At 38.6% G+C, this 21,688-nt stretch overlaps 1 protein-coding gene across 1 annotated transcript in view; it reads left to right on the forward strand.

Annotated features, from left to right (window-relative positions):
• Window positions 1-20,206, forward strand: part of nek7 (NIMA-related kinase 7) — a 67,686-nt gene extending 47,480 nt beyond the window's left edge. Inside the window, exons 8-10 of the mRNA XM_087784872.1 lie at window positions 3,863-3,957; window positions 12,641-12,754; window positions 17,212-20,206. Of these exons, the coding sequence (XP_087640998.1) occupies window positions 3,863-3,957; window positions 12,641-12,754; window positions 17,212-17,322 (320 nt within the window). The 3' untranslated portion in view covers window positions 17,323-20,206. The remainder of the gene's footprint in view (window positions 1-3,862; window positions 3,958-12,640; window positions 12,755-17,211) is intronic.
• The last annotated feature ends 1,482 nt before the right edge of the window (window positions 20,207-21,688 follow it).

Genomic DNA, 21,688 nt, shown 5'->3' on the forward strand with positions numbered 1-21,688 from the left:
GCATAGATACAGGCCCAGCTAACATCAGTACTCGTAGGACAAGAGTTTTTGTCGTCTCAGAGCAGTAGTGCAAAGAAGTGGTGCGAGAGTGACTATAAAAAAAGGTAGAGACAGTGAAGTTGGCAGCAAGTGTTGATATGATATACCTGTAATTAACACCTGTAATGAGAAAAGTGCTAACGGTAGACCCCACGGAGCTCAGTGGAGAATTCCGAGGGGTTGGGAATTGAATATCTTCTGAGAGGCTGGTGTTGGAAATCATTATGACGATTCTAATATATGGATGTATAAATACCTGGCTACCTTTAAAAGAGCACGCTATAGCGAACAGCGAAGCGCAGACCGACAGGCGGCGAGCCAACGCGGAGCTCACGGCTCAGCAGGACTTAACGGGAGAAGTGTCATGGGTATTTATGGAACACAATGGAGTGTTAGGACGATAAATATAAGAGCACGCTTGGCGTGTAGATAATGCTTTTAAACAGGACAGAGTAAAACTTTTAATTGTTGTTAGAAAAGTTGATGTATTTTGGTTGAATTCAAATTGGGCGTGGCTAACGTGCAAAGTGGGCAACTTCACGTTTGTGCGAAATCAAGGTTTGAAATGCATCGGGCGACAAATTGTCGTAACTGTCGCACACAATAAAAACTTTTTTTCTCGTCCACATCCAGACACAGTAAATTAACCCATTACTGGTTTGAACGTGGAGAAGTTGTATCGGCTCTTTCCGCGTGATTAAGCTCCAGCACAAAGCGTTAATGAGCGCTTGTAGAAATTCTTCGGCCTTTAAGTTAGCTCAATAAAAGCCGCAGCTGCATCTGAAACATTTTTATCAGGTACTGATTTATACAAGCTGGCATCTTCACCTCCTATATGATCGTGTTTACGCCGCCTTTCTTTAGCGGTGCTGTTGTCGTGACCGTTTATAATAATAGAAATCAATCCCAACATGACTTCTCAATTTATTTGCATGAATAAGTAATGCGACTGTGATGAAGCACGCTTGCGAAGCCTGAACCATCAATGCTGCCTTTTCATAGCAACTATTAGCATAAGAGACGCTGATTCTTTTTAATCGACTAATAATGAATGTTAGGGGAGCTTGTTCCCCACTGCACCATGAGACTACATACACACACATGTACACACACACATATAAATACACAACATCAACCTGATGACCAATTAAAACTACAATCCCTGTTCCACTGTTTATTCCTCACTCCGTGCTCTCTTCCCCTCCCCAGTACAGTGCAGAGGCTTATTATTTTTGGAATTCCAGGCTTCAATTCATTATCCAAAATCACAACCGAAGCCTGTTGTCTCAACCCAATTAAACCGGCACCTAAATTAAAAGCCCTGCTTCTATTTCGGTTGATAACAGTTGGAGGAAGCTTATTTGTTTTAATTGATTTATTTTTATTTGTTTATTTATTTATTACCACAGCTTGTGTGCATTTTTGGTGTAAATGTTCCCCCTCTAGGGTCCTTTTTTAAGTACTTCACTACCTTATTTGAATATTTATATCATTGGCTCTTAAATTGGTTCATAAATGCAGAAGGAGAAAACTCGGATCAAAATGTTATTGAATTTGAAAAGTTAGAGACGCTTTAGTTTTTTACAATCTGACCAATGTGGGGTTGAAAAATGTATTGATTTATATTTATTATTTTACCTTTTTTAAACATTATTCTTCCTTGCTCTGGGACATTTTAAATAACATTTAATATGTATTTTCACAGTGGATTTCACAAGTTATCTACTTTGTCATCTTGGTTCCTTTCACAATTCTTTTTTAAATATCTGCACAAAGTCAAGACAAAAATATCAATTGAAAATGTTTTTTGTTCTTTTAAAGAAAATTGGTCAGAGTAGCTGATGTTAATAAATAGCCATATAAATGTATATGAAAATATATGAATATTGCTTTATTTTATAAACAATATATCCTTGTATTTTTTTTACATTTGTAGGTGCTACTTATTCTTTATTTTCTGGATCACAATTAGCGAGGTATGTTAGCGAAGCTTTTCTCCTGGTATTATTTTTTACATTAACTTGAGAAACGGAAGTTTAGTTGTTGGATATCAACGCCCACTTAGGAGCAAGTAGCACAACATGAGTTAAAAAAATTGCATTTGGTGTGAAACAGGACTTGACCTGTACACCAGGTGTCACAAACTGTCTGGGAGAGGTTTTCACCTGTTTATTTTGTGCACATCCTTAATCCAAATTTGATTCATATTTTGTTTTTTAATGTTTCAATGTGAATTTCAACCATTATTGTCTAATTTTAAGTTTTGTCTTCCATCTTAACTACTGTATGTAATCAACACTATCAATTATAACATTTTATGCAATGATCAAAATTACTTTTCCATCAAAAATGGAGTCCATTTATCTGCCTTTTACTATTAAAATTAAATATCAGAATTTCATCTTAGTGCCGGGAAAAGTCCATGTGCTAAAAGTTTGAAACCCATAGTTTTCTCATTGCTGGCAACGAATGGTTGTTGGATTTGGGTCAATAAAATGCTGCCATGTTAAAAAGAGATGCATCCCAATGAATACGATAGAGGATCACTTGTTCCCTACCATATTGATCATGCTTGATTTTTCTGCTCTGTAGATAAATAAATTGTGTTCAACTGTTTATCAGTTTCTTCATTTCGATAAATACACAAAAATGTACCAATAATTTGGATAAAGCTTACAAATGTCAAAAGTTTGTATCCTGGTGTGCCAAAAATCATGTCGCTTTGACTTATCTTTTGACCACTTTTATTAACATTTCAGCTAGTTCTGACTGCATTTTCTTTCACATGAGCCTTTCGGTGTAGAGCACACTGTATCCCAAGGGATTAATAAAGTTTACCTTTGCTATCTAAAATCCCAACTTGTGACATTGCTTTTCACGTCTTAAGACATCATTATTGGATTGGTAAACTTTGAAGAAAGTGATAAACTATTTTAAAATAAAACCTCAAGTCATTATTGTAAATAAAGAAATGGCAGGTATGCACTGAGACACTTAACCATGCTCTCTGGTCAGCAGACAACATAAAGGACTTGCGTGTAAATGTCACGATTCCCCTGAAATGCTTCCATACTTGACAGGACGTGGAATGTGCAGAACTCAGTACAGCTAACACTTGCTAGTAAAATATGAATCCTTTAACCATTTTTGATTAACGTGAAACTCCACTTGGACGTACTCGAGTGACTTTTATGTCAAAATTTGCAGCTAAATGCCGGAAAAAACTCAGAATGCTGCCCGCCGCGCGTTATGGACGTGACATTAAATACTGTTCTGGTTCTGAACGGTGAAGGTCGGATTCGTTGGAGCTCGTCCAGTCAGCAGGGCTCTTTTGGGATTCTTGGGTTTCTAAACCAGAACCAGGTTTCACTGCAGCTCCTTGAGCGTTTTCACTGCCTACTGTTTCAGATCATTTCCCAGTCAAAGTAATCAAAAGTGATTTATGTATATTTCGTGTCTGCATCTATGTCTGCGCTGAATGTACACGCATCTTTGTTGTTCCTTTACATTTGAACGTATCACATGGGAATGCTCTGGTACATGGTAACTACATTATATATAAGTGAGTCTAAATGAAAAAAATGATTTATTATTTTTCCCGCTGAATTTCTTGCCTCTCAACCCCTGAACTTGTCACAGCCTGAAGAGACACCTCACAACCTTTTCTGCTCTCAGAGAGCTGTGTCAGCAATGTCGATGAACTGAGGAAAGTGTAGTTTTCCAAGGCAAAATGCTAATCCTCACTCTCTCCTTGTCCCGTTCTCTCTCTGTGCTGTCTATCTCTTTACGTCTCTTTCTATTCCTCCCTCCGTCTGTGTTCTAGTGGGTACCCCCTACTACATGTCACCGGAGAGGATACATGAAAACGGATACAACTTCAAATCTGACATCTGGTCGCTAGGATGCCTGCTCTACGAGGTAAGCTATGGAATACATGTGTGCAGTCACCCAGAAACGAACTCCTGACTCAAATTGATTTTAGGAATGAATGGAGAAATATGATCAAAGAATGCCGTAAAATATGAAAAGCTAGGATGAATACTTTCCTCTAGATGCAAAAAAAAAATGAATTGGCATTTTCTGAGACAAGATATTGAGTGTTTGATGCAGAAATGTATCCAAGGTTGGCCTGAAAGGACTGAAGTTGATGCCCATTGACAGAATTTTCAGGCTATAAACAGTATAAAAAGTATTCTGAGCATAATTTTTTTCAATTCATGAATTAAAGGCACCCTTCTCTTGACTTGTCAAGTTAATGTAGCTCTTGATTAAGTCTAATCCTATCTGGCAATGCTCGTCCACATTATATAAGACTCATCCAACTCTAGATTTGAAGACAAAGCTCATCTCCAGTGTCTAAGTCGAGAGTCAAATTTGGATTGCCAAGTCCTTTTAGATCGTCGGATGATTTGCTCAACATAAAAGTACCTAAATGTTCATGTTGATATTGCTACGTATAAAGATTTCAGTGTTCAAGCTCAACTAAGAAATGGACATCAATGTCACAATCGGACTAATACATGCAGTTAAGGACACATTTTTAAATACACATTCTGTTCAGCAAGCTAGTCTGTTGTGCTGTACATGCTAACAACAACCATTGAACCCACAAACTTCTTGCAACTTTTCAATGTTTTCCTGTCAGATTTTTTTCTCTTTTATAACGTCTATAACAGTATTCTATGATCCATCTGAGATTTTTCCCATAAGGAAAATAAAAAAAATATGAGTCAAGTTTGGACAATAATGTTCAGTCTCACCATCAACTAGAGACTCAAGAAGAACGGCAATTTACCGATTTTTACAATTTTTGAAATGGGGAACAGGGGGGGTCGTCCACTGTTTGTGGAGTGTCGCATAAATAAGCAGCCAACTTAAAGCTGAGCTTCCAAAAGATGAATATAAAATTGTGCCAGTCCGTATTTAATTCTAAGTCCCTTTAAAACAGGAAAATGTCCACATGAAGGCAGCGGGCTGTTGGATGCTCGGTATGTTTTGGTTGGCAACGTATGAAACCATTCTTTACTTTGGTTCTTCTCCTAAATGTCCAAAAAAATAGGTGCAACATTTAATATTTTGTTATTATAAGCCTCATAGAGATGCTGCAGCTACTGATATCAAAGACAGTTTCGTAGTATAGACTTTTTCTGCCCAACTCTCTCTTTGGATTCACCCTTTCAACTGTCGGAGACAAATTAGGTCATCATTATATCAGAATTTATTTATGCATGTTTTCACTTTCTTAATGTTTTTTGTATTATATATTTAAAGGGTTAAGACACACCTGGGCAAAGTAGGGCACAGGTGCCGCATTCATGTTTTAAATGGTCCTTGTTAGTTAAGATTAAAACTATAAAACTGATCAAGAAGAACAACACGACTCATTACTAACATATGTCTTTTTAAATGCTTTTTTAAGGATTAATTCCTCTGTTTTTTCTTATTTTTTATTAAAATTAAATTAAAAAATAAATTGAAAGATAATTTTGACTTATTAAATTTCTTTTGCGATTAATGTTTGAATAATCAATATTTAACATCAAATAATATACAAACTTTTTCAGACAACTTTGTCTTGTTTAATTCATATAATTAAATCAAATCTAATTGATATCACTTGCTCTAGACTGCAACATTTAATACTTGTTGATAAGGTGAAGGGAAAGTTATGACAATTATTTTAGCAAACTTTGTGGAGATAAAGGAGCGCTGACATAGCAATATTATAATCCATAAAATAATTTCGGTTTAAGCATCAACTGATTATTAGCTAAAATCTAAATATCCAAAACAACAATGCTTCCAGGGAGCCTTCATGCTTTTGCACAACTTGCTTTTACCTAAATATAAAGCCAATATTATTTCAATATTTTTAGTTATTCATCCAAAAAATGAGGTTATAGACCTGTATGATTTTTCTGAATAACTGCACGACCTGAAGTCTTGGACTTGAGCTACTTGCCTGTTTTTGTTATTTTCTGGCTGCAGCTGAAGCCTGAAAAATGTAGTCGTGGAACCTTTATAATGTTCCAAAGCTGCAGACTAAAGGGAAATGACGTGACCATGTGTTTTATATAAGGGCCACCCTGTGACACTGACTAGTTTGATCAGTCAAAAAATCCCCAAACTGCAAACCTTTGCTGCTGACCACACGGAGCGCAGAGGAGCCCGGGGAAGGGGGGGAACAGAAGTGCAACTGTAGACATGGATGATAGCAGTCAATAAGATGTTTTAACTTGTCAACCTTTGCACTTGATACATGCGCTTCGGTGAGACACGCTGTCAGTCACGGAAACACCCACATTTTCCTCCTCCCTTCATTTCAACGCACCAGTGGCTACACCTTCTCGACAACGCCTCAGGCATGGAGGTGGAGAACATGCCAAGAAGTAGCTTGATCTTGCAGGTCAGGGTTTTTCTGAGACCACAGTCCTTCCTCAGCATTACTCACCAGCAGCACTTAAGGAGGTCACACAGACATGCCCTTCCTCTTGAGGATCAGCAACCTGGAATTCAGATTCAGATTTTGCCCCGAGCCTTTAGATTTGGCACCTGTTCTGGAAATGATATTATCAATAATACCAAATCAATCATTAAGTGTAACAAGTAATGTCTCTTTTTTTACATCAATTCATTATAAAATAAAATAATAATTATATCGAATAATTAACAATAAAATGTATTTTTTTCACATCATGTTTTCTCCATTTGTTACTTGAATTGAAACTTCTTTTTTTTTAAATTGCTTTGATATCTTTATTTGCCACCATTTAATCATTTTTTGGAATTTAATTCTTGTTATTGATTTCTACCCCTCTCAAAAAAGTTTTGTTATACAATGTGTATTCAATTAAACTTACAACTATAGAGAGAAACACTATCAAACTGCAATTTTAATATGTTTATTTATTTTTGACATATATTTCTGTCTGTGAAACATAAATGAGTCTACTTTAAGAACAACAACTTTAATACCAAGTGAAATTCTTTCAATTCTTGCACAAAAATAAAAGCAATGTTTTTAACCTTTTGACAAAGTAAAATTATGAAGATTAAAAAAAGGGGAGACACGAAGAACTCGGGTCATCTCCCAGTTGGAAATCCCTGGAACACTCATTCTCAAGAGGGAGATGACAATTAATTTGAATGGTGCAACAACACACAGCGTCTCTGTAGACTCGGCTTTATAACAACCGAGTATATTTTTTTATATATAAAAAAATATATTAAGAAATATATATATATATATATATATATTGTTTTTAACTGTACCTTGCAGGCTTGTTTTGCGGGGGGGGGGTTAGTAACATACCAGATGACCAAGACTAGTGTCTTGACGTGTCAAGTGGCTCAGTAAAATCAGTGAAAATCAGGCTGTTTTTCCAAATAAAACACCTTTTTAGACTTACACGACAGAAAGTCAAGTTATGTATTCTTTCTTCACAACCCGCTGAAATAACAGCCCACGGTCTGGAGTTTGGGCCAAGCTCAGGACTCGGAGAGAGCAAACATCTGAGTGTGAGTTGAATTTGTTACCTTTAATAGTTTTTGCTTCTTTTTGTTTGGCTTGTTTTGTTGGTTTTGGTCTGGTGGGATCAGAGAGAAAGGCAATGTTACAAGCAAACAACTTTCCTCAGAGGGACGATCCAAGGAAGGCTGAAGAAGAGAAAGTTACTTCACTTGAATAAGTCTTCATTGAACACATGGTAGCTTGAGAACGCTTAATGCATAGTGGGCAGTCCACCGAGGAAAGGCAGTGTCAGGGGAAGATAAACAGAGGAATGGATTAAGTGGTGAATGGAAAAAGAAAGTTTATAGATTGTTCCACACCAGAGAGAAATGAGAGCAGAGAGCTGCAGCCATCAGGTGAGCCATGCAAGCAGCCTGTGGAGATAAAGATTTTACAACCATATTGTTACCAGAGCAGCGCTCGCCCCGTCCATGCATATTCTCTTTGAAGAGCCCTCGCTTGCAGTGCAGCCACACAATTGGAAACTTACTGTCCAAATCTCTCTCTTCCCTGTTTTCTTTTTTTCCCATTTTACGCACTTCCCTCTCCATGCAGCTTCCTCTTCCTCACGTAACCTTCAGGCAGGAGGAATTCTTCTAGAAATCCCTGCTGATCCTCATTGATTTCACTCTGAAGAGGGGGTGCGTGCTGTTGTGTGTTCGGGAAAGCCTGGCTTTTTCATCCGCGCGCCCGCGGGTTGGGCAGGGTTGGAAAAGGTCTCTCCGTCAATACTTGGTCATTGTATCTGCGTCTATCTTCATCTCCCATTCCGTTTGATCCTTTCTTCCCCGTGTCCGACCTGATTACATCACCTGACCCTGCCCTGTGCCCCCTTCGCTGCAGCATCAGAAAGTTGTTGTTTCCTGGTGGACGTGGGGAAACGCCAGTTTATGAGGAAGCAGTTCCTTCGCTGCTCTCAGTCAGAAGCACCTCATATTTGCATTAGTGACCGCTCGCTGAGTGTGTTGTAAATGAAACGCACACACACACTTCTCCTGCTCCTACAGGATACGTTGTGGTCTCTGTGTTTTGTTTCAAGACATATCTTGAAAAGCTTTACGGGAATGTGCCTCCATCCTGCGTGGAGCTTAGCCATCCATACCTCTGACTGTGCCCATGTCTCATTCCACTCCCTCTCCTCTTGTATTGATGTTGGTTTTATGAGGCCAAAATGCTCGGTTCCCAGCAGCTGGCGTTTGCATGTGATGATCTGCCCCCGGGCTAAGTCTGTATATGTTTTTGTTAGTGTGGTTTCTTCAAACAAAACCAGTCTCCCTTTTTTTTGGTACAGTATGTGTATTTTTATTACTTGTCTGGCTGCGCTTAAATCTAACAGAATATTAACCCGGAGCTGACGTTTTTACGATGCCACGGCAGGCCAAAGCTGGCTCTTAACTGACGTGCATCTTTGAGAAGCTCTGTAACTCAGAGGACTCTGTTTTCAATGTTGCTGAAAGAAAGTCTTCACGTGTACTCAAGAGGTCTCGTGACACTATTATGGATTTGTTAAATGTTTCTGTATCAGAACTATCTTTAGGGTTTACGTTAAAAAAAGAGCGAAAATCTGTTTTTGATCGTCTCCCACGTTTTATTCATTAGTTTTTGAAATTACAGGTTATTTTAATCTGCAAGAATTTGGGGTGTGTACTGGCAAGAATACGTTATTAGATTCAGTGGCAACAATACCAAATATTGTTTTTCTTAAAAATAATTGATGGCAGAAAAATAGTTAACAACCAATGTTGTTACATGTTAACATCAGCTTTCTCAATGACAAATGAGGATCTATTTTTGTATTTCGCAAAAGAAATACAGGCGAAAAGAAGTGAATGTTTGCATGTTAATTGTTGCAAAGAAAGTTGAGACTGTGTGCTTGAATATTGACACGATCATTGAATATTGATCATAAAAAAGAATTATCGATATTAAATTGTATTGATATTTTATATATATATATATTTTGTCACACCCCTTGCGAGAATAATAACATAGAATATGAGTTTATCGTTACAAAGATCCGATTCACGACGTGAGCAAAAACAATTCAATTTAATATCGATCCATTACCTTTTAGTCAAAAATTCTAGCCTGTACAGCCAAAAAACATAATCGGGATACCAGACAGTTTTCCCAAGATTCCTGAAGGAAATCAAATATACAGTATTTCCAGATACAATCAAACAAATAAAATCAATTAGTGGCAAATGTATTTACATGAAAAGCGTTTAAGTTAGCTTAGCCAGGTGATTCTGTTGAAATGTTTTATGTGTGGTTGAAGTAAGTGGATAGAAACTTTTACACCTTCTATGACAGGTGTGAGAGTTCTTGAACTGATGCACAGTTAACCAATGAAGTTGAAACGAGCAACACCAGACAACAGTCAACTGATCCCATTCCTAAGTTACTGTATTGGTGAAAAGTGTCCTCTTTATAGATGGATGGATTGAAACAAAAGCCTGCCCCCACTGAGGCCCTTTGTGAAACACTTAGACCACCATTGTTCTACGAGAAAACTTTGAAAGTTTAAGTTGATTTGTCCATTGAAATCTCATGACTTTTTTTTATTATTATTTTTTTAAAGTCTGTGTAGAATAACTCAAACATGGTAAAAAGGCCCTACTACTATTCTCATTTTTATTTTTTGCAGTAAGAGCAAGACTTAATCAGACTATTCCCGCCATGTAAGGGGGAAATGTCGATGTTGATGAGAAAATGTACATACAGTATCTACTTATTCTTTTAATATTTTGTCAAAAAGTAATTTTAAAAATTGAGAAGAAAGTGAGCAAAATGTGTTAAGTTGTATTAGGTTTAGTGTTGTATTTTGGCCTTGGTTCTTGTGTTTGTTTGAGAGTCAAAATAATGAGGATCTAGCTAACAAACAAATTATTCAATTTTGTATCATATCAAAGTAATATAATAGTTCTTAGAAAACCTTTGAAAATAAGGAGAATATTATTTTACAAAACCGCACACACACAGTAGTTGCCACACAATGTCAAAATCAAATTTGATAATTTGATTTATGTTTTTATAACATTAATTAGATGTGTGTGTGTGCTGGCACTGGTCAGGATGTGTGGAGCCCTTTAGTCCCCGGGTGTTCAGGCTCAGAGGGAGAAGATGGAAACATCTCGGAGCTTCTTTTAATTGGCATACGGGGAGCGAAAGCTGGAGCCCGGGAACACTGATAATTAAACTGCAAGGTCCCGTCCAGACCTTTAACAGGGACAGAGATTGTGGCTTCACATGCCTGGACCCGGAGAGCAAGACCTGCCCAGCTGAGGAAGAGCAGGAGGAACAAAGGAGCCGGTCCACATGTGTGGAAGCGAGTGTGTGTGTTCTGCCACCAGCAGCTCACACCCCTCAGACAGACAGCAGGCATGCGTGTTCATTGTATGACTCCAGAATATCAATGAAGCTCACACCGGCGCACACACACACACGTGGGCCTCAGAGGTCAGCGAGTGAGTCAATCATCTAACCCTTTGCGACGACACAGTCTGAAAAAATGAGTATGTGTTTATGAGTGTATGTTGTATCTGTGTGTGTGTGGCAGTGCATCTTCCTGCCAGTGTGTGTGTGTGGTGAGAGCAGGGGGCCGGCAGCTGTCAGGGGCTGGGAGCAGCAGGCACTAATGAAGCAGATGAATAGTGCAAAAACTCCCAAATACAAACAGGACAGTTGACATTTTTCATCTGTCAAAAGCAGAAGATGCATGAAAATACGACGGGGTCTTGTTTAACCCTTTGCCTCCTGGCGCCTGTAGCCGTTTCCCCGACTCTAGTTCTTTTCCTTTTTTTCTCTGCTGTTGCCTAATTTATGATTTTTTTTTTTTTGCCATCCCTCCAAAACAAACCACACAAGATCGCACACAACAGTCCAATAGAAAGTATTTTATAGCTTAACAAAAGGTGCAAAATCCGAATACATTGTATATTTGTCCTTTTTTTTCTTTTTTTTTTACAAAAAAGATGAATAATGCACATTTACATTTTTAGTTTTACATTCCATATCGACTGACTCGTCTCAGTTTGCACAGCCATTCAGCCACTCCTTAGTCTTGCAAAGCATTCTAGGTCTTTTAATTCACATTTCTTGACCTTATCTGACCTCAAAGAGTGACCTTCTGCAAAACGCTTGCAATAGTATCCCCCATCTAGGGATCCACGTATATCCATATACCATTAGATGCACACACTCATACATACTAATAAGTAAAAGGAATACTTGTGAGAACATTGGTGATATCTGGGGCCATGATGTCCAGCTTAAAGTCAGGGCAGCGTACCACACCCATGCATTGGTAGCAGGGGAACACCAGAGATAATGGGGAGGGCAGATTTGGAGGAAAATAACTTGAATACAATATTTTACAATGGTTAAAGGTGAAAAATGGAACGAAAGTTTCAGTTTTAGAAATAATGGTTAAATGTTAATACTTTAATAATCAACAAGATAAGGATAAGTTCAAGGATAAAGGGAGGGATTCTTTAAACAGTTAAGGCATTTTGAAGCTTTATTATTTAGTGCTTCTTCATTAATTAAATTAATAAATTATTTAGCAATAAGGTACATTTGTTTGTTTTGCATGTTTTGTCCATCTTAAAAAAAAAAATCAGACATTTGTAATTTATTTTGAATATATAGTATGAACCAGGGGTGTCCAACTCAGTGACACAAGAGGCCAAAATCCTTATGCTGTCTAAGTCGTTGGCTGAAGCAAAATCCGTTTTATTATTTGTCTATATTAATTTTTATTCTTGGGTGCTCAATATATCTTAATTATAAGGGGTTGTGCTGTTTAACTAATACTCACCGTGCACATTCCTTATTAAGTCTCTGTATAATTGTTTGAATCGACAAGTTATCTTGTTTTAATCCCTAGCATCTAAATTTGTTAAAATACTGACATGAACACAATTTGATTTGAGCAGACCATCCTGCGGACTTAATAAAATTAATTGGTGGGCCGCATATAAACATTGAAATTATGCTTTATCTTTTATCTAGATATACATAAGATGAACCAATTTCTAAAAAAATATTGTCTTATTGATGTTTCATTATGTTGTATTTCCTGTTTTTTAGATGGCCGCCCTCCAGAGTCCTTTCTACGGTGATAAGATGAACCTCTACTCTCTTTGTAAGAAGATCGAGCAGTGCGACTATCCCCCCCTGCCTTCTGACCACTACTCAGAGGAGGTAAGTCTCCGTATTAAACCCGTCTCATGAAAGTCTAAACACCTTCAAATCAAACCTGAAATCGCGGCTGCGAGCACCAGTGTCTCCTGCCAGAGCACTGATTACTCGTGTTGACTCTAACTTGTACGTGCGAGTAGAATCCACCCGACTGTGGCGCGTCAGGACAGTATGATGTTACCCCGTGATCAAAAGGGCGGCTATGATTTTTCCGTTTGAAAATTAAACGCACATATCGAAAGCATCTGGCCGTGCTGAGGAGTGGGAGTGAAAGCAAACGGGCTGGAGGTTCGTGTTTCCCCCTCTCCAAATGTACAATCTCCTCAGCAGTAATTCTGCTATCGTCTTATTCGTGCACGCCGACGTAATGTAGTCAGGCTGTGGTTGGCGATCACCTTATTGCTGATTGCCAGAGATGTGTGTGTGTGTGTTGGTGTCTGTGTTGGTGTGTGTGCGCCAGAGATGTGTGTGTGTTGGTGTGTGCGCGCCAGCATGGAGGGTTGTGTTTGCATGCACTCTTTATTTCCACTATTTTTTCCACAACATTCTTCTACCTTTTCACATTTTCCCTCTGTTTTATGTTTGTTTCAGACATAATAAAGATATTAATAAGTGTTAAACTCATGGCCTGTGGGCCTGATTCAATTAGCGATGTCATTGCATATGGATCACAGTGGCGTTAAAGGAAGAAAAGGTTGATTGAAAGAAGATATGATGATATCGTGACCAGTTCAGTTTAACTATCTTTTTTTTATTGACCTAATAATGACCATAAATAATCTGGGATGTTCTGACATTTTTATTCAGATGGAAGTTAATTCAATGAGCGATAGTTATGTAGGCTTGAACCAAAGATGTCAAAATTAAAACAGTTACTCGTATAACGTCCTGTTTAGACTCGAGTTTCCAGCTATTAGCTCTCAAATTTGGCAATTTAGGCGACAGAGATCAACACCCCAAAATTAGATCTTAAAATGGCTTTTATGATTGGAAATGTTATGTTTTAGCATACATTTAATCAGAAGTTAAATGCTAAGACTTTTGCTGGCCTTTGTGTCACATTTAAAGTGTGTTAAAAATGTTTAATTTAGGTTAGTCTAATGATCTGATAATGATAACATGAAACTATGAATAAAGAAACTTTAAGTGAGAATTAAATTGTTAAAAAAGATTAAATGGAGTTGTGTCACCCTGGTTGAGAAAAAGTGTCTAAACCATGTTTCCGGCTGATAACATTCTTGCATGACGGCCCTGTGAGTGACAGACACAGACATGTCGTGTTGGCGTGTCGTTGTCATGTGACGCAACCTCAGAAGGGTGTTGTGTGAACCGGGATCGTCTTCCCTAAAACCTTTGTTTGTTGCTGAAGCAACCAGACCATCACCACAGCAGAGACGGATCAGAACACAAGCCTTTTTTTGTTGTGAAAGCCTCTGTCACAGCCACGTCGTATGACACTGGCACCCCCTTGTATTTCCAGACGACTGGTTCGAGTGAGAGGATGCAGACGATGCTGAATTGTCAAATATATATTTAAGTTGATCTCTGTTGTTCTGTAAATATCAGGCCCTTAACACATTCTAATCAGTTTTCAAATATAAATATCTATGAATTATAAACCACTCAAAAATGTACCATTGTGTCACTAAAACGTTTTTTTTTCTTTTTAACTCAAAACCTTTTACTACGACAATTATTATTTTGATTTTATAACTGCAGAGATATTCAAAACAAGTGAGTACCTTTGTCCCTTCAACACAAGTTAGGGAGCGTCGTTAAATAAGTTTGTATTGGAAAAAAAAAGGCCAAAAATATCTTTCAGCTTCATGACATGATAAAAAAACAACTGTGATGATGAATTAAAAAATGTCAAAAAACTAATTTTCGTATTTGCTAAGAAATTTTTTATTTTTAGGTCTGTGAAAGCTCACGATATTTAGAAACGGTTTGTAAATTAAGTAAGTAAGTAATTAATTAAAAACCTAACGTTGTATTTTGCATTGGTTTAATTCTCTTGCTTAAACTTGTTAGGCCTCAATGCTCAACTAGCCTTTTTCTTACTTAAATAAAACCACTTTCTCTGACTATTTTTCTTGCTTAAAATAACTTCACAGCTTTGTGTTTTCTGACACCTCCTCGTCAGGTTCCCTCTCAGTGAACTCATCGACTTTTAATTCATATCTTCTTTTTTGTTAAATCTATGATCTAGCTACTTGAAGCATCTATTTAAATTGCCCGGATGCATTTTTAGAGCAGCAGACAGAGGCAGCCTGTATTTAATTTCAGTATTAGGAATAGGCATTTATTTTCTTTATGATGCGTTTATGTTAACCTGCTTCTTCTAGTAGGTGAAACCTAGTTCAAGTGAAAAAGTACCACATGTTTCTTGTGTAGATAGAGTTTTTACTAGAGTTTATTTTCCTGGGAAAGTGTTTTTTTTTTTTGTTCCACTGCAGCGTTTGTTTCATCAGGTTGAAACAGACTTAATTGTGCGATGTTGTTGCCGCTCACCGCATGTGTGTTTTGGTATTTGCGCGACTGCATATTAGTTACAGTAGCTCCCCTCCCATCTCCGCTATTCCAAGCGCCGGCGCTGCCCCACATTTCACCCCCATCCGGCAAGAAGAAGGGAGACAAAGCGAGCGCGAGCGAGTGATGGAGTGAGAGACAGGCTGATGGAGGGATGGAGATGAGGGGGGGTGCCTACAGCGCCTGTCTGGATGTAAACAATGCTCCTGAAGGATCGGCAGCAAACTGTCAGCTGCTCATCTTTGTTGTGTCATTTAACCATCGCCGTCTATGCCTCCCCCCCTCCTCCCGTCACGTCTCCCTTTAGCAGAGCCCCCCTTCCTCCCTCCACCTGACACCCCCCTCCACGCCCTCACCCCACTCACCATGCAAAAAAGCACATGAATATTTTACATATCTGCATCTCCTTTGCGCCCCTCCCCTCGCGCCGCATTTCCATTCAGTGGGACTAATTCTCCAACTGTCTGGATTTACATCTTTCCACCGCGACGTCTGACGAGAACTCCGAGCCGATGCCACGCAACAGCGGCCAGAAAGTTGGCAGTCGGTTACCATGGCGACCTTGTGTGGATGCCCCCCCATCCCCACCCCCCAACCACCAGCCCTCCTTCTACTCCTCTCCTATATTCTTTTTTTTAATGATGGCTGTGGCTGTTCTGCCTGCGAGCCTGTCTATCTGCTCCAATCAGCCGCTTTGCTTGGCTTCATGTGTAAGTGCTGTCTCCGGATGGCAGCGCTGCTTGTGTGTGCGTGCATGTGGGTACAAGTCAGTCAGAGTCAGTTTGGGTAAAAGTGATTTTGGCAAAGCGGTGAGTGACTGGGCCGCTAACGAAGGCTCCCGTCTTTGTGCGAGCGCCGTCACGTGTTGCTCGGATACAAATTTTTAAAAATTGATCAGAGAAACTTTCTTTGTACGCGTGTTAATTATTCATCTTTAGTTCTCGATATGATTCTTAAAAACGAAAACTATTTTTAATTCACATTTCTTGACCTTATCTGACCTCAAAGACTGGCCTTAGTGCTTAAGTCATTTATTTTGGATGATGTGTTTTTGATTTCAGATTTTTATCATTTCCTGCTTCTGCAAATATATTGAAAGATTTTTTTTTTATTGTTTTCTCATTTGAAAAAGACCAGAACAAATAATATTCCAGGTTTGTTTTTTTAGAACTGTAACGGAACACTTTTCGTTTAGTAATTATCTTCTATAAGTAGAAGATGCTGATGTTGGATCAACTCATTTAAAATGTTATCTTTTTACTTGTAATTTCATTTGTCTATTTTTTCTATTATTTGCTTCTTGATTTATTTTTCTGTGAGTTTTTCCTTCATGTTTTGCATGATCTGTCCGTAGCTGTGTCTAGGGAGTAGAACCCTCATTGCAATGAAACATTATATCTAATCTAATCCAAACAATGTACAATAAAGTAGCAACTTATCTTATTTGTAGTAGCCTTACATAAGGCGTTTTACCTTCTTTTTTTTTAGTCTCTTTTTCCTTTGTTACTTGCACTTTGTATGTAAATAGTTTATTAAATGTAAATCAAATATGTGTTGATTCTTTTCAACTGAAAGGAAAAAAATGACAAAACATGAAGAAAAATAACATTAATATACTGTATAATACAATAAAAAAAAATCAGATAAGGATCAATAAAGTTGTGTGTGTGTGGATAGATATATACATTTTTAAAATATATATTTAGGTGATTTTTCATCATCCCTTCTTTCTCTTGACGGCCCCTCACAACAGTCATATATAAGTTGATCATTTTAAGGAGCAGCTCTGCTCTAGTACTCCATCATTCTAGCCAATCACTGAGTACTTCTATTTATTCACCTGTTGTTATTTTATTGTTGACCATGTGTGTTTCTCTCACCCCTCTCACCCCTCTCACCCCTCTCACCCCTCTCACCCTTCACATGCTCAGCTGAGGAAACTTGTAGACATGTGCATCAACCCCGACCCGGAGAAGAGGCCGGACATCGCCTACGTCTACGACATCGCCAAGCGCATGCAGAACGTGACCCAGGGCAGCTAAGTCGCTGCCGCCGGTTCAACCAGGACAGCGCCTTTTGTTTTTCATGCTGGACTTGTTTACTTCTACCAACTTTTACACAAATGTTTCTTCCACAGAGCTCTCATGTCAAAGATTTCCAGTGGTACCACGAGTGTGTGACTCGACTTGCAGCCCAAACCATTTCCTTCCCCCACAGAATGTTAGTTTTGACGCTCACAGATAATGATTCAGCTTTTAAAGTCAGTGTTTTCTCTTCTCCTCCATATCAAGTGGGAACGTTTTAATAGTCGAGGTAACAGAAAAAGTGTTGGACCGCTTCTTAAGCCCGATGTTGGAATCCAGGATGTCAGGGATAAAAGTATTAGACTTGTGAGGAAGTCATCCCGGTTCTTAAGTGGAACCATAATCTGGTCTGTGCTGACTTTATTGAGACGTGTCACTTCATCCGTGCCTCGGTGGGATTCTGATCTGAGCTCACATTTATATCAGATCTCAGTGTTGCCTCCTGCGCAGCAGAGTGACGCACATACAATGATTTCAGATCATCACATGCATTAGGAAGTAGATTAGTCCGTTTCCATCCATGACTGTTTACATCTGAGAACAGTGTTCGCGTGACAATAGAGTAGACAAATATTCACTCCTAAAGATGTCGTATATGTTGTATTGTTTTGTTTTTGAGCTGGATGCTCAGAGTTACAGTAAGTTACAGTGATGGGATAAAAGTAGAATAGAGTTAAGGTGGCATGCATCCACACCCTGTGAGGCATACCTGGCCTGTCCTAATGGAAGGGTTCATGGGGCCGACCCATGTGGGAGGGCCCGGGAATACTTTCCCACAGCAGTTTCCTGAATGAGCTGAAGAAGATTTCTATGTAGAGCAAAGTATGCGCGAACAAAATCTCTTTCCACACTCCGTCCCACACAGTTTCACTAAAATAATTCTGAAATAACAATAAAACTGTTATTATGTTTGTATAAAATATTGGCATAATCCAAGTCATGTTCTACTTTACTTGGGTTAGGATTATTTTCAGAGTAATCTGTTCCTTTTTAGAGTTCAAGCAGCAATGTATGTCCATTTTTAAGTCGCTAATGCAGACTTTTCTTCGTTCAAAAATGAGGCCATTAATAATTAATCCCTACATACTGCTCGTGTGTGACGTCCATCTTGTATTGAAGCCTCGACAGGGAAATTGTTCCATCAGATGAGCCTACATTTGTGACTGTGACTCCAAAAACACAGAGATTTCTCTAAAAATGAGGGCTAGAGTAGATTTCAACACTTTATGTGTATCGTGACACAAAGTTATGACTGAAACTAATATTTGTTATTTTACGATATTAAAAGATGTAACTAAAATATAGCGTGCCATCATCCAGTTGTTGAGGGACGTTTAGGGACCGTCAACATGATTTCGATGGAGACTTGCAAGTGGAAAGAAGAGGATCAAGAGTTGAATTGTTGGAGCGTCACTCTATTGAGTCGACTCTCTCGACTCCTGTTCTGTGAGCAGTGCAAGTGTGAGTTCAGGTCAAGAAGCTTCACTCGTCGCCTTTTTTTTTTGTCAGGAACTTCAAGCTCTTTAGTTGGCTCTGATCGCCAATCCTGTTGCTGTTTTACATTACAGACACAAGATGAAACACCAAGAGTATTTTTCGCTTTAATAGTTTCTGTTCCGCTCAACAAGCTCCAGAAGACCCACCGTATGTGTAGCTTCCAATCATCTCCTGACATCCTGACATCTGAGGGTCTACCTCGGGCTTAAGAAGGTCTGTGAGCTAGAGAAGGGTTTAGGCAAGTGTTTACAAGATTTCAATGATGAGATTTTAATGAAAGTTTGCAAGAGTGTTATCCAAAGACGTGTTCGTTTGCACTCTCTCCCCTGCTCCCGCGGGGACGGCACGGTGATCACGTCTGACGAATGTATTCCTGACAGCAGACAAGCAAAGTTTTTCAAACCCGCCTGACATTATCGTATTATCTTTGACACGTGCAGAGTTTAAAAACACACTCTTTCAGTCTGCTTTTACTCCACCAAAACAGCTTTTTCAAAGATTCATTAGTACGAGATTTGTGTTTCTTCACCCTCGGAGAGACGCAGACATTAATTGACTGTCAAAAACGCTCCATCATGTTTTGTTCTTTTTTTTTTTTTTTCCATGTGCGATGTTGCAGCGTCTCGTTAAGCAGGAATCCTGTCGAGGCCTCGTGTTGCCGTTCATGTATGTGTGTGTGAGTCACGTCGTGCCTTTTGTTTTCAAGCAATATATGACGAGAGAACGGAAGTATGTCCGTGCTATCAGGAGATTGAATGGTTAATATTTTAAACCTTTTTTCAAAATATATATATGTTTTTAAACGGTACAGTTTGATGTTCTTATTCCATTTAATCAAAAATAAATATTCTAAATTCAATAGAAACGTGTTGGCACTATAACACCAACATTTTATTCATTTCATGAGAAATACTATAAAGATTAATTAATTTTCGAATATTTTCAATTCAAATTCAACCTTTTCAATAAAGAAAATATTCAGTTCAATTGTTCACAAATGGCACTGATATACTTCCATAAAGATGCCTTCGTAAAAAAAAAAAACGTTACCAAAGAAATGAACATTTGTATAAATATAGTTTGGTATTTTATTAAAAAGGTTTAAATGAGTTTGGCTAAATAATGCTAAGCAAACATTCATTGTATTAAAAAAAAGAAACTGTTGTACATACATCAGAATATATTTGAACTCTAAATCCATAAATGTTTATCGTTCACCTTCAGATGTCTTGCTCTGTGTAAGTTATTATGCGACTTGCGAATATAGTATTTGCAATATTTCTGTTTGCTATTGTACTCGTCGACACATTTGACATCAAAGGAATGAAATAAAATATTGTCCTCAGCCACAGTGATATCACTGATGCTCTGAAGTTTGATGCTGTTCACCAAAGAATCAATGACCTGCTAATAAAGAAGCGAGGAAGTGTTGATGCTGGTTTGAAGCTCAAGGCAGCTTTTGAGCAAACAACAAGGAGAAAACTTTCATTGTAAAGCGAAGTGAGAATAAACGTACGGCCCGTGGAGACTATGCCGCACATGAAACTTTTTGTTCCTTCGACAGCGCGGCTGTGCAGACGGCATGTAAAAATAGTTGCAATCAAAGAGCGATTTAAGAAATATCACAGTCAACGTCAAGTTTGGATGTTTGCCTGTGAACCTCTGATATTGAAACTGGATTTAACAAACAAAAAAAAATCTTCTTTCATCAATTGAGTCAACTTGACTTTGGCGTGTTGGTTTAATTTCAGAGTGAGAGGGAAGAAGAGTTTCAGTGATGAAGACCTTCTGGCCTCTTCGTTTGAATCCCTGTCGCTGTGGAAAAAGCCAAAAGTCCCTCACACCTCCTTGGCGAGCTGGTGTTAGCATGTTGCGCGAGCAGCTATTTTGACATGTTGGATCACACGTTGGCGAATGGGCACAACACCCAGAGTCGTGGACTAGTTGTTGGCTCGGTATAGATGTTTGCATTGAGCGACAGACGGTGTGTGTCTGTGCTCACAGGACGAGGTCTCGTCTGTTTACTCGCTGAGGGTTCTTCCTCGTAAACAGAAGAAATGTTGTCTTGCTACGACATGGTCTGTAGATCAGTGACGACTGAGCAGTAATATATATAAGCAATGTATCTATGGACGATGACGTAAACGTCTTTTGTGAAAACTTATGTACTCCTTATGGTACTCAACGAGAGACTCTCCCATGATGCAACACTGCTGCATCATGGGAGAGTCTCTCTGAGGAACATGAGCACCTGAGAGGCTCACGGTTATTAAATTGATGGAAGCTTATTGTCTCTGTCTGTCATGCTGTCGTCCCTGTTTCGATCTGTCTCTCTGTCTTTCTATCTTTTGTTCTGTTTGTCTCTTCTCATCTGTCTCTCTGTCTGTCTCTCTTTTGCTCTTTTTATCTGTCTCTCATACACTCTCCCTGTCCCTCTCTTCCATTCAGTCTGTCTTTTTCTCTCTTTCATTCTCGGTCTTTTGGTCTGCCTCTTCAGTTCTGTTTTTCTGTCTGTCTCTTCCATTCAGTCTGTCCCTCTTTCTTTCTGTCTTTTTCTCTCTTTTATTCTCTGTCTTTCTGTCTGTCTCTTCCGTTCTGTCTGTCCCTCTTTCATTCTGTCTTTTTCTCTCTTTCATTCTCGGTCTTTCTGTCTGTCTCTTCCATTCTATCTGTCCCTCTTTCATTCTGTCTTTTTCTCTCTTTCATTCTTGCTCTTTCTGTCTGTCTCTTCCGTTCTGTCTGTCCTGCTTTCATTCTGTCTTTTTCTCTCTTCTCTCTGTCTTTCTGTCTGTCTCTTTAGTTCTGTCTTTCTGTCTGTCTCTTTAGT

Source organism: Callionymus lyra, chromosome 2 (genome assembly GCF_982586985.1).
Source record: "Callionymus lyra chromosome 2, fCalLyr1.hap1.1, whole genome shotgun sequence".
Lineage (NCBI taxonomy): Eukaryota > Metazoa > Chordata > Actinopteri > Syngnathiformes > Callionymidae > Callionymus > Callionymus lyra.